Raw genomic sequence first — 13022 nt, forward strand, 5'->3', positions numbered from 1 at the left:
TCCTCTTCTAGTTTGTCTGGTTCTTGGGTCTGTCTCTGTAGTACCCTGATCCACTTTGTAGTTTCTCCTTGGGTTATTCTGGTCTGTTTGTCAACTTCCTTCTCAAGCCATTTGACATAGTTCTAATATTGTTCCATGACTACTTCTTGCAAGTACAGGTGTCATTATGCCAAGTTCTCATAGATCACTCATTAGATCTTATTTTCTTGTTCTAATCTGCTAGATGTTCCTAGGTAATGCATGTTTGTTTCCCTAAACACATACTATGCATTGACTTTGTGCTTTCACCTGTTCTGGTCCTGCTGGTATTGGTTGAGTAGTTTGCTTGGTTGTTTGTGTACTTCAATAATCAATGTTGCTGCCACTTCAGCTTCCTCTTCCATCTTGTCAATTATTGGTTCCTCTACAAATTCCACAGTTGTCTCTATGATGGCCTTCAGGTGTTGGGTTTGTTCTTGAGCTTTCTGCACCCATTTGAGGTCCAGATCTAGTTGGTTTTGTTTGTTCTCCTTCCACCCTTGAGGTTTGATAGGTTCCAAGAATCTAATCCTAAGAGTCTGCATGTCTTTGGATTTCCTGTGATTCTTTTGTTCTGTATTGCAATCCTTTCTCCAGTGTCTGGTTTTTCCACATCTAAGACAAGCTTTCTCATCAAAGCATCATTGTCTTTCTTCTTTACTGATGGGGTTTCTGTATCTTTGTTTTTGTATAGCATCAAGGTCCATCAGGTCACCTTTGTCTGGTGTCTTGTTTTGATACTTCTTTGTATTTGCCTTATAGTTAGTCCTGTGTTCTGAGTGTTGATGCTTCTTCTCTTGCTCTTGTTTGTATTGGCAATTGTCAATTCTCACAGCTAGTTCTGCCATCCTATACATGGTTTCTAGCCTGTCTCCTCTAGCTATTTTGTCCTTGACTCACTCCTTGAGTCTGTTGTAGAAGATTGTACTTAACAGTACTTGTCTTCATGGTACAATTGATGCTACATGTATAAACTCTGCCACATATGAGGCTGTCAATCCTTTCTGCTACATTGTCTAAAGTTTCCATTCTACTACTTGTATTTTGTTGATTTCACTATAGACTTCCTTAATGTGTCTTTCAAATTCATCATAGTAACTGAAGATGAGTGTAGTTTCTGCTTTCATTTGCTTGTTTAGTCCATTCCTCATGTAGTCATCCATGTATGGTTAGAACCACTCTAGGGCCTCTCCCTTCATGTACATTCCTGCTACTAGGATCTTGTCTGATTTACCTGGAAAGGTTGTTATATTGAATCCTAGGTATAGCTTCATAGCAATAAGCCATGCTTTGAGCATTCCTCTCTTTCTATCAAATTTGTCTGGTACTGCTACTTTGACATTGGCTTGTCAATGCTATGTTGTCAATTGAGCTTGAAGTCCTACAATCTACTCCCTGAGTATTGTAACTGCCACTGCAGTCATTCTAGTAGCAGTTGTTCCTGAATTGCTAGACATAGCAAAATGCCTTTGCTTGTATGACTTTCATCCTAATGTTAGGTAGTTCTTTTGTTATGGTGACACCTATAGATAGGTGTCAGGTTGTATCTTTCTAGATAGTTCCCTGTTAGTACATCAAGGGTTCTCACCTAGTAATATAGCATCCCACAATATTATTTAGTAATAGGAGTGATATAAGATGATATGATAATTCAGGTCTGGTAGATAAAGTAAACAATAAGATTGTTGTTGTACTAATATCTAAATACTAATAACTAACTATTGTTAAGCAATGATGCTAGACAATAGACTTCAAGAACTATACAGAACAATTCTAGTTACATAGGGAAACCATCCTCCTTATATAAACAATCTGTTCCATGCTGATCACACCTGATCACCCTGATCATCCTGTGATCACTTGTGATCACTGTAATTACTATTTCTACTACTGTTCTCCATCTTCTTATCTTATCATTACATGACCTCCTGTCTTGTGATATCATATAGTATACTGTGCCTCTACACTTCATAAGTAGGCCCTGTGCCAACTGTTACTAATCCTTGTAACCATCATTACACTATATTCTATACATAGTACACTGCCTGTATTCCTAGACTAGGCTTATGACTCTGAGGTGGCCAAAGCTGAAAATGACAGTGATGAAGACTATGTATGCTAAGTATACAGCAGAAGGAGAGACAAGATTTAACCACTGTCTAGAATGTACTTGACAAGAGCAGAGCTAGAACTAAAAACCTTTAGCCAAAGCTAGCTTTATCAATTACAACAATTTCCACAACTAAATCTACTACTATTGACCTTCATTGACAATTTTGGCATTCACTGCAACATATATCATGCTTTCAAAGCATTTTATTAGATTCTAGTAAATCTACTATACCTTGAACATTATAACATAGTTAATATATACACTCTATGTTTAGGTCTATATAGTGTGTCTATAGAGACCTTTGTAGTAGCCTTCATGAAGGCTATTACAGGGCTTGACTGTGGGATGGTTATGAACATTACTAGCAAAGAAAAATTTATGTTTGCATTTACATTAGCATTTATCAGTAACATACCCTAGCAGGCAGACAATAAAGGTTTTCTGCATTAGACAGCCAGGTAGAGATGCAGAAGCTACCTATGTACTAACAAAAATTGTCAAGATATAAGTTTTAATACAGTAAATAATGGACACTATTACTACACTGTTACTAAGTAGTGAGAATCAGCTATGTTAATGGAAAGGATAGCAAAATAGCATTATCTTCAAAACCTTAGCTTACATCCTAACCTACTTATAGTAACAAAGCTTGTTCTAGCCTTGGATCTCATCATGGAGTGATCTTACAATATGCTCTATTCTAAATAATAAGGAGTAGAAAGGCTGTTACAAGAGCTACTCTTTTTAGCATTATTTACCAAGTAAGGTAGGCTAGCTTACAACCATACCTTTTAGTCATTTCCTTTCCTAGCAGGATGGCCCTGCATTTAAAGCTCATTGTACTATCTAAACTCCTGGTCACTTTTTAAGACAGTACATGTTATAATATTAACACCTTTAATCCTATATACCTATGCATCTCCTAATTGGTTTAGATATGATTACCTGCAAGTAGTAGAACAAGATTCATTCTTCTACACCTACTTATCTCCTGCAGCAGAGATTATTACTATTTATGCCATTATTACTAAGAGCATAAGCTTGATAAGCTTGCAACAATATACTAATTCTGATCACCTCCATTAATACATTCTGTACACTCATTGTACATTTCAAGCATTAGTTAGATGTACACATAATGCTACAAGATCTAACTACTACTACCTTAACAGCAATGATACTAAAGATGATGAAGGCTGGCACAGGAGTCTTAAAACTGTCATTGATGAGGCCATAGAGGATGAGGCTTACAATGGACAAACAGCTAAAGCATATATATAGAGAAGTTTCAAATTCTTACATTTAATTAGCCTACTAAATATTCATGTTGATGTTTATTTAGCAGCCTTTGCTTGTAAGTATGGTACCCTCATGAACATCAATGTACTTGCTAGAGAATTCAAGCACATGTACTTTAAACAACTTGCTAATAAAGCTTCTCTATCAAACTTAATGGGATATATATTTGCCAAAGACATTCTCAAGCAGTCTCTCCATCTTGGCCTGGCTGGTGTATAGAATTCTTTGCATCCAGATCTAACTAAAGCATTTGAATTACTGAAAATGTAATGTCTATTGCTCTTGAATGGCTTTCTTCCTGTGGTAGACCATCTATATAGAGATGAGCCTACAGGCTTTTTCTCTCCTTTACTGGATGATACTTATTACATCTCTGTCTGTTTAGCCTACCAAGGGTTTGCTATGGATCATGACAATGCATTTAACCTTACAGCTCAAACTAGGTTATCATGTCTTTCTTACACCAGTCTATTCATGCAGCAGCTGGCAGAGGCCTTTGCCTGGGACTATGGTATTCAATACATTGTAAGGCATGATGGACAGCTTTTGAAGTAGTATAACTAGATAAATTATACTAATCCTACAACAAATCAACAATACACAATGAATATCAGAGACAACTTTCTCCTGGCAGGATCCAAGTGTTGACTGCAGCAGATATTTATATGCTATTACCATTCAAGTATATACTACTTCTTGATTGGCTCATTAATCAACCCTGTGTATAGATTGTCAAGTGAACTATTAATTAACAATTTGTTACAGCTACCAATTTATTATCTATTAGTAGATTTGTTAATCATTGGCCTTCCTGCAGCTAATTGCTGTCATTTATATCTTGTTCCTATACCATCTAGCAGAATACTAGAGGAGGTTGATACTAAATTATTATTAGATAGTAATTTTCTATTAGAATGTCAATAGACTGTTGATTTTCTTTAAATAGTTACTGGTTTTTATATTAAAAATATATATATTATACATACAATTTTATATAATAATATATTTTATTTAATTAAATAATTTTTTAATTACTTTTTACATTTATTTTTTTAAATATTCTAATATTCAATAGATAATTATTTTTTTAATTAAATATTAAAAGATATATACTGTTAAAATTTAATAATGATAAAAAACTATTTTCAATCTTGTAATAATATTGGTTGTAACTTGCAGAAATAGTTTTCTACTATAAAAATTTTATTAAATTTTTATTAAAAATTTTTAATTTATTATAGTTTAAATAATCTTTAGAAAAGCACTTAAGTATTATTATTCTCTAGAACTTTGATATAAATAATTTATTTTTGTTAGTAATAAATTTTTTTAGTAGTTGATAGTTTACCATTACTGTTTGTAATACTAAATATACTATCTGTTCTACTATAATCTCTTTTGTTATTAAGATAAAGTATGTATATTTTGTAAGTTTTTCTACAATTACAAGTAATGTATTATATTTTTGTCTTATAATTAGATTTGTTGATTCTAGTAAATTTGTTATAAAATCCATTGTAACTAACTTCTATGACTAATGTAGTACTTCTAGATTTCTTAAATTTCTATATAGCTTATGTTTGTTCTTCTTGTTCTGGTTGCAAACATAGTATTTTTTAATTGTTCCCTCAATTATCTTTTATATGCTTGATATGTAATAATTAACTATAATTTGTACAACTGTTTTTGCAATTCCTGAATGTCTACTAGTTAATTCTTTATATATTTTTTTAATTCTTTTTATAGTTTTTGTAGTATATAGATTTGTTTTTTGTATTATAAGAGTCTGTCTTTAAATAGTTTTCTTGCTTTATAATTTATAGTTTTGTCATCTTGAATTATTTCTTTTATTTTCTACTTTCAAGTATTGTAACTTTTAATTTATAATACTATAATTGTTTTTACTTTATATATCTTGATATATTTTATAGTTTCATTTTAAGTTTCTTGTATTTGCTTGTTGACTTTTTTTTTGAGCCATTTAATATAGTTTTTGTATTATTTCATGACTATTTCCTGTAAGTTAAAGTGTTATTGTGCCAGGTTTTTATAGATTACTTTTTTAATCTTATTTTCTTGTTCTAGTTTGCTAGATGTTTTGAAGTATTATATATTTGCTTTTTTAAATACATACTATATATTGTTTTACTTGTTTTGGTCCTGTTAATATTAGTTAAGTAGTTTGTTTAATTGTTTATGTACTTTAATAATTAGCAATACTATTGCCTTAGTTTTTTCTTTTATTTTATTGATTATTGGTTTTTCTACAAATTTTACAGTTATCTCAATAATTGCTTTCAAGTATTAAGTCTAATCTTGAACCTTTTATACTCATTCAAGGTCTAGATTTAAGTGGTTTTGTTTGCTTTCTTTCTATTTTTAAAGTTTAATAAGTTTCAAAAATCTAATCTTTAGAGTCTATATGTCTTTAAGTTTTCTATAATTTTTTAGTTTAAATTTGTAATTTTTCCTCCAGTATCTAGTTTTTCTATATCTAAGACAAGTTTTCTTATTAAAGTATTATTATTTTTCTTTTTTACTAATAGGATTTTTATATCTCTGTCCTTGTATAGTATCAAGATTCATTGAGTTACTTTTATTTAGTATTTTGTTTTAATACTTTTTTATATTTGTTTTATAACTAATTCTGTATTCTGAGTATTAACACTTCTTTTCTTGCTCTTGTTTATATTAGTAATTATTAATTTTTACAGCTAGTTCTATCATTTTATACATGGTTTCTAGCCTTTTTCCTCTAGCTATTTTGTCCTTGACTTGCTTCTTGAGTCTATTATAGAAGATTATACTTAATAGTACTTGTCTTCATGGTATAATTGATGCTACATATATAAACTTTACCATGTATAAAGCTGTTAATTCTTTCTATTATATAGTTTAAAGCTTTTGTTTTACTGCTTGTACTTCATTGATCTTGTTATAAACTTTTTTAATATATTTCTTGAATTTATTATAGTGGCTAAAAATGAATATAGTTTCTGCTTCTATTTAATTATTTAATTTATTTTTTATGTAATTATTTATATATAGTTAGAACTATTCTAGAGCTTTTCTCTTTATATATATTCCTGTTGCTAAGATTTTGTCTAGTTTGCCTGGAAAGTTAATGTATTGAAACCTAGGTATAGCTTTATAGTAATAAACTATACTTTGAGTATTTTTTTCTTTTTATTAAACTTGTCTAGTACTGCTACTTTAATATTGGCTTGTCAATGCTATATTGTTAATTAAGCTTGTAGTCCTACAATCTACTCTTTAAGCATTATAACTACTACTATAGTTGTTTTAATAATAGTTGTTCTTGAATTGCTAGATATAATAAAATGCCTTTGCTTAAATTATCTTTGTTCTAATATTAAGTAGTTCTTTTGTTACAATAATACCTATAGATAGGTGTTGAGTTATATTTTTCTAAATAATTCTCTATTAGTATATCAAGAATTTTTACCTAGTAATATAGTATTCTACAATATTATTTAGTAATCAAAGTAATATAAGATGATATAACAATTTAGATTAGATAGATAAAGTAAACAATAAAATTGTTATCATACTATTATCTAAATACTAATAACTAATTATTGTAAAGTAGTAATGCTAAACAATAAACTTGAAGAACTACATAGAACAAATCTAACTATATAGAAAAATTATCTTTTTTATATAGACAATTTATTTTATGCTAATTACTTACATGCAAATAGTATAAATTTTTAAATTATTTTAAAATATTAAAAATAGTATTAATTTATAATTAATAGATATAAATTAATTTTAATTATTTTAATTATATATATATAATTAATTACTTATATTTATATTAAATAATTAAAATTTAATTTAATTTATATTTAATAATTAAAAACAACTTTTTAAATTTTTTAAAAGTTTTAAAAATATTTTTAAATTATATAAAATATATTTCTATATTAAAGTTAAATTTAAAATATTCTAAATATTTATATATTTAAACTAATTTATATTAATTTAATAATTGTATTGATTTTATTTAAAATAATTAAATATAATTTTTTATATAAAGTTTTATATTTAATAATTTTAAATATATTTTAACAATTTATATTTAATTTAAAATTTTTAAAAATTTTATAATAATATTAAATCTTATCAAATGTTATAAAATATTTCTAAAATAATTTCAAATTTAAAATTTTTTGAAAATAGTTTTTAATTAATTTAAAATAGTATAAAATTATTTTAAAAATAAAAAAAATAAAAATAAAAAGATATATAAAAAAAATAAAAAAAATTATTTTTAAAAAATATACCATTTGAAAAGCTATTTCCTAATTAGGAAATATATAAACATTATAAGTACCTAAGTACCTGAGTTCAATCCCTAGCTGAGAAATCTTTTTTTTTATTTTTTTTATTCTTTTCTACTATATATATTTTTTATATTAAACTATTTTTAGAAAAAAGTACTTCTAGCTCAATGGTATAATATTGAGCTCTAAAATTAAACTAATTTATAAAGTAAGCTAGTTCTAAATAGAAAATAAATTATTATAATTATTTTTTTAATTTTTTTAATTTTTTTAATTTTTTTAATTTTTAATTTTTAATTTTTCATTATATTTAAATTATTTAAATTAATTTAAAAATATTTTAAAAAAATTTAAAATTATTTAAAATTATTAGTATTAGATTAATAATTTAAATTTATTTATATAATATAAAATATTTAATGTTTTAATTAAAAAATATTTTTTAAATAAAAAATAATTTTAAATAAATTAAAAATTTATACTATTTGCATGTAAGTAGTTAAGATCTTTAGTGTAAGCTCTAGCACAAGCTCTAGTACTTTTACCCTAAAAAAGAGCCTCTCCAAGTATAGCAATTGCAAAGTAGTAGGGCATACAATTTTGCAATGCCCTACCAGATCTATATCATAAAAATATGTATTTTAATTGAATTTTAGGTGTAATAAAGCTTTATTTTTTGCAAGAATTAACTGTGTTTGGTAGGGGGTAGCCAGGTCACTTGGGTGGCCAGGTCACTTGGGAAATACATTAGCAATTGTAGATAGTAAAGTTATACAATTGTATACTGTTTTACCAGACTTGTACCATAAGATTATATATTTTTAATTGAAATTTAGATGTAATTAAGCTTTAATTTTTTCATTAATTGACCTGGAGGAGTAGGGGCTGATCAACTTATTTGTGTAATTGACTCACTTGTGAAATACATTACTTGTTAGGTATATTAACTAGGATTAGTTACTGCCTTTGAGGACGGACTCGCTTGTGTAACTGATTTGCTAGTGAAATACATTAATTGACTAAGACTTTAAGGCAACTAGTAACTTTGTGATCAAGCGACACTAACTAGATAAATTTTTTTGAGTCTGTACCTTGACTATTATCTTGACTAGTGGAGGATCATTTTTTGAGAGTACGTTTCCCTTGTACTAGGCCTCCATGTACTCTGTACTGTGCTATTCAGTTCAGACAGAAATCACAACCTGAAAATTACACGCTGCAAGTTACAATTTTGATGCCAGTGCACACCAAAATAAACTGCACGGAATTCACGCCTTAGACCATGGCGGACGATTCTATGCTTGTGAACTTTGCAATCGATGATTCTGGATTGGCACCAAACCTCAGTTTTAAAGGCGGGCGATGGAAAGATCGACTTACTGCCAAAAAAGCTGCCCGCCGCCGCCTCGACCGATTAGGGCAAAGGACAGACAAACACGACGCTCTGGATAATGACTTAAGGAATGATGGACGAAAACTGCAGGCAGTCACAGACGCGGAGAATGAAAACTGGAGACCTATTAAACGACAACGAAGGGATAATAGAGGGGAACGTGAATCTATTCCCTTTGCACCCAACACACTCCAAAATCCAACATCAAAAAGCAAGGTCGCAACGCGCGACAAGGCACTGCCCCAACAATTTGTCTCATCGCTGTTCTCATCGAACCCCGAGCCCAAGACGGAACTTACGAATGAGCCCGAAGATGATGGAAGTGCAAAACCTTCCAACGCGCCACTTACTGGGGAGCTTGATACATTTACGTCTCTGGGTCTCTCACCTGGGCTCGCCAATCACCTAATGAAAAAGCTCAACCTCAAGGCACCAACGGCGATTCAGAGAGCAGCAGTTCCCCAGCTGCTGCGGGAGGACACAGACGCATTCATACAAGCCGAAACGGGTTCTGGAAAGACGCTGGCATACCTCCTCCCTGTAGTGGAACGCATAACCCGGCTATCAGAAGGCGCGCAGGCCTCAGATGCCACAAACAGCATGATTAAGCGAAATTCTGGACTTTTTGCAATCATTCTCGCACCAACGAGGGAATTGTGCAAACAAATTTCTGTAGTGTTGGACGAGATTCTACACTGCGCTCACTGGATCGTTTCCGGGACAGTCATTGGCGGAGAGAAGAAGAAGTCTGAGAAAGCAAGGCTACGGAAAGGTCTGAACATTCTTGTTGCTACTCCGGGCAGACTTGTCGATCACCTTGAAAATACAGAGGCGTTGGATGTCAGCAATGTTCGGTGGTTAGTGCTTGATGAAGGGGATCGTCTCATGGAGCTAGGATTTGAGGAGGAGATCCAAGGTATCGTGAAAAAGCTTGACGCTCGACAAGTCACAAAGTCAAATGAGCAAGGATTTCTAACTCCGAGACTGCCTTCAAGGAGAAATACAATTCTTTGCTCCGCTACCATGAAGATGAATGTTCAAAGGTTAGGTGAAATCAGTCTCAAGGAAGCTGTGCACATAAAAGGAGAGGAATCCTCGACAACCGATCCAGATAGAGCTGCCAACTCAGAATCTGCCTTTTCAGCTCCCGCCCAGCTGAGGCAATCGTATTTGATTGTGCCCGCAAAACTTCGCCTGGTGACGCTGGCGGCAGCTCTGAAGCGCGCCTTTGCCCGTCGAGGGTCTGTGATGAAGGCAATTGTTTTCATCTCCTGCGCAGACTCTGTGGATTTTCATTTTGAAGTTTTTTCGAAGGCCATCGGCGACCACAAGGCTGAGACCGCCTCCACAGATGATGAAGTGATGGAAAACGCGCCCAACAAGGCCACGAAGGATACGATAGCTAAAGCCGTCGCATTTTCTACCGAGGACAGTCCAGTTAGCCTCTTTAAATTGCATGGATCTCTGCCACAAAATGTCCGCACGGCGACGCTTACAGCCTTCAGCAAGAGCAAAGATCCAGCAGTGCTGATCTGTACTGATGTTGCGTCCAGAGGATTAGATCTCCCTAATGTTGACCTGGTTATCGAGTATGATCCAGCTTTCAGCAAAGAAGACCATCTTCATCGCATCGGAAGGACGGCTAGAGCAGGTAATGAGGGCAGGGCTCTTCTATTCCTTTTACCTGGAGATGAAGAAAGCTACGTTGGAATACTTAAGGAATCGAATCGGAATGGTGGACGGGGTTTGATTCGCAGTGATACGAATGATCTGCTCAAGAAGGCCTTCGGATCGACTGGACTAGGGGCTGGAAATGACTGGGAAACGCGAGCCACTGACTGGCAGCTAGGTGTAGAACGGTGTGCGGTGGAAGATGTCAAATTTCTGGAATTAGCCAGGAGATCTTACCAAAGCCATCTTCGAGCATATGCAACACATGTGGCAGCGGAAAGGCATATTTTCAATATTAAAACCCTCCATCTGGGCCACATGGCTAAGAGCTTTGCCCTTCGAGACAAACCCGGTAGTATTAAAGTGCCAGGGATGAAGCCGGGGGACAGCAACGGCATAAAGACAGGGAAGAAAATGGCCCCGAAAGATCGCAGCAGCGGAGCGAATTCAAGATCCGTGCTTCAATCTAACCAATCGCCGAACGATGGGCAGGAGGCCGCAAGACGCATGCGGGAGAAGCTCAAAGAGCAAAGCTCTGGCGCTGCAGAATTTAATATTGGTTAAGTGAGATTAAGTTTAATAGATATCCCACAGAGAAATTTTGCCATCTTTTGAACCAGCCGCGAGCCAATGTACATTTTTGACATCTTCAGTTCTGCTTCTAATTTTAGCCTTCGATGGGGTGCGGTTGTCCGGCGTGGAATGCCCTGTTGGCTCAACGTTTGGCGAGTCTATATTACTTGGTATCGACCCAGCCAATTCTATTGTGGCGAATGCCGTTGCATAGCAACCCTCTTTATGCCATTTCAAAACAGCTAACTCTCGGAGGTTCCTGGTTGAATAGACCCGTATTTTGGCATCCCATCCCGCCGTAGCAAATATTTTCCCATCTGATCGTGTGCTGAGTCCTTGTTGCCCTGAATGCTTCGTAATATGCGTCCTGGACGGTTCCAAATACGTTTCTTGATTCGATATATTGCTGTCAAAGTAAGGCAATGGATGCTTTACCACCAGCGAATCTGCTGATGAACTGAAAAAGGCTAAGCCTGAGGGTTCTATCCCTATCGAGAGCACTGTATTAAGGAGCCAAGTCAGACGGTCCCCCGAAACCTAATGAGAACGCGATCTGTTAACCGTACCTGGTTGCGAATGAGGGCGAGCAGTATAAATTTCGTGCCAGTCTTGATCAGGAACTTGGCGCTCAAATACTTTAAGTTCCCCATTCTCGTAGCCAGCGAGCACGGTTAGACGGCAATGTCTTTTAATTATTGCAACCGTCATGACCATACCTAAAGGCATGTAAGTAGAAGACTTAACTTGGCTCGAACACAAGATAGATGTTAGTATGTAAGAGATTGCGAGAAGGCCTGTACCTGGAGAATTTCTGGGAGCGACAACTGATATTCGTTGCTCTGTTGGGAATTGACATATTTCAATCTGTGAGTGATGAGCACCATGCAAAGGAAATATGAAAAGCAAAATGGAGTACATTTTCAGAACTGGAGCCGTGAGGAACTGCTACTAGTATCGGGGGCAGTAGCTGCTGTTGCTCCGTAGCTCGATGTTCAGGTTGTGCTGACTCAATATCAAAGCACACTGAGAACGGGCAGAAATTAAGAGTATTGACATATATGCTATGCAGAAGCCATGGTTGCTTGCGGTGGGAGCATGGATCGTCCACAGGGAGTGTACGGTCCAGTAAGCCTTCCTCTGCTTTGCTAACCTGCCATATATGTAGTTTACCATCCCTTCCATGGCTGCAAGTAAAAATGATCAGCCTGAACCCCGCCACACCACTAAAAATAAATATTTGACCCACGTTATTATTCTGTCATTACCCCAAGATCCAACGCCAAGCAAGGATTTCTGATGAGCTTTCCACACTGCTACTGGTCTTTTGAGGTAAATGTCCCAGACAACAATCCACCCTTCAGCATCACCGCTGATCAACCTCGAATTCTCGCGAAAAAATCCCAAAGCATGGATTGGCTCTCGATGGCCTCTCAACACATAGGAGGGTTGGGCAGGCGGCAATGAGTCTTGTGAGCCTTTGGGTTTTGCCATTTACATCAAATTTGGGCTAAAGTTTGGTGAAATGAATCAACTACCATATGATAATTGAAAAATAGCCGCAGAAGCCTAGATTAAACGCGAGCTTTAGCTGCTCATATATACCGACCACGCTTGTGTTGTATGGAGTGTCTTGTTTGGGCGCCAAATT

General features: G+C 34.0%; 2 protein-coding genes across 2 annotated transcripts; one reads left to right on the forward strand and one right to left on the reverse strand.

Annotated features, from left to right (window-relative positions):
• Window positions 1-8800: 8800 nt before the first annotated feature.
• L228DRAFT_245878 (DEAD-domain-containing protein) lies at window positions 8801-11678 on the forward strand. Its single transcript, XM_018332267.1, has one exon. It carries the CDS (start codon window positions 9020-9022, stop codon window positions 11363-11365), a length of 2346 nt encoding a protein of 781 aa, XP_018188704.1. The 5' UTR covers window positions 8801-9019; the 3' UTR covers window positions 11366-11678.
• A 790-nt stretch (window positions 11679-12468) lies between these two features.
• Window positions 12469-12988, reverse strand: L228DRAFT_245879 (hypothetical protein). The gene has a single exon (XM_018332268.1). The coding sequence runs from the start codon at window positions 12863-12865 to the stop codon at window positions 12575-12577; it is 291 nt and encodes a 96-aa protein (XP_018188705.1). The 5' UTR covers window positions 12866-12988; the 3' UTR covers window positions 12469-12574.
• Between the last annotated feature and the right edge of the window lie 34 nt (window positions 12989-13022).

Source organism: Xylona heveae (genome assembly GCF_001619985.1).
Source record: "Xylona heveae TC161 unplaced genomic scaffold L228scaffold_4, whole genome shotgun sequence".
In the NCBI taxonomy this organism is placed as follows: Eukaryota; Fungi; Ascomycota; class Xylonomycetes; order Xylonales; family Xylonaceae; genus Xylona; species Xylona heveae.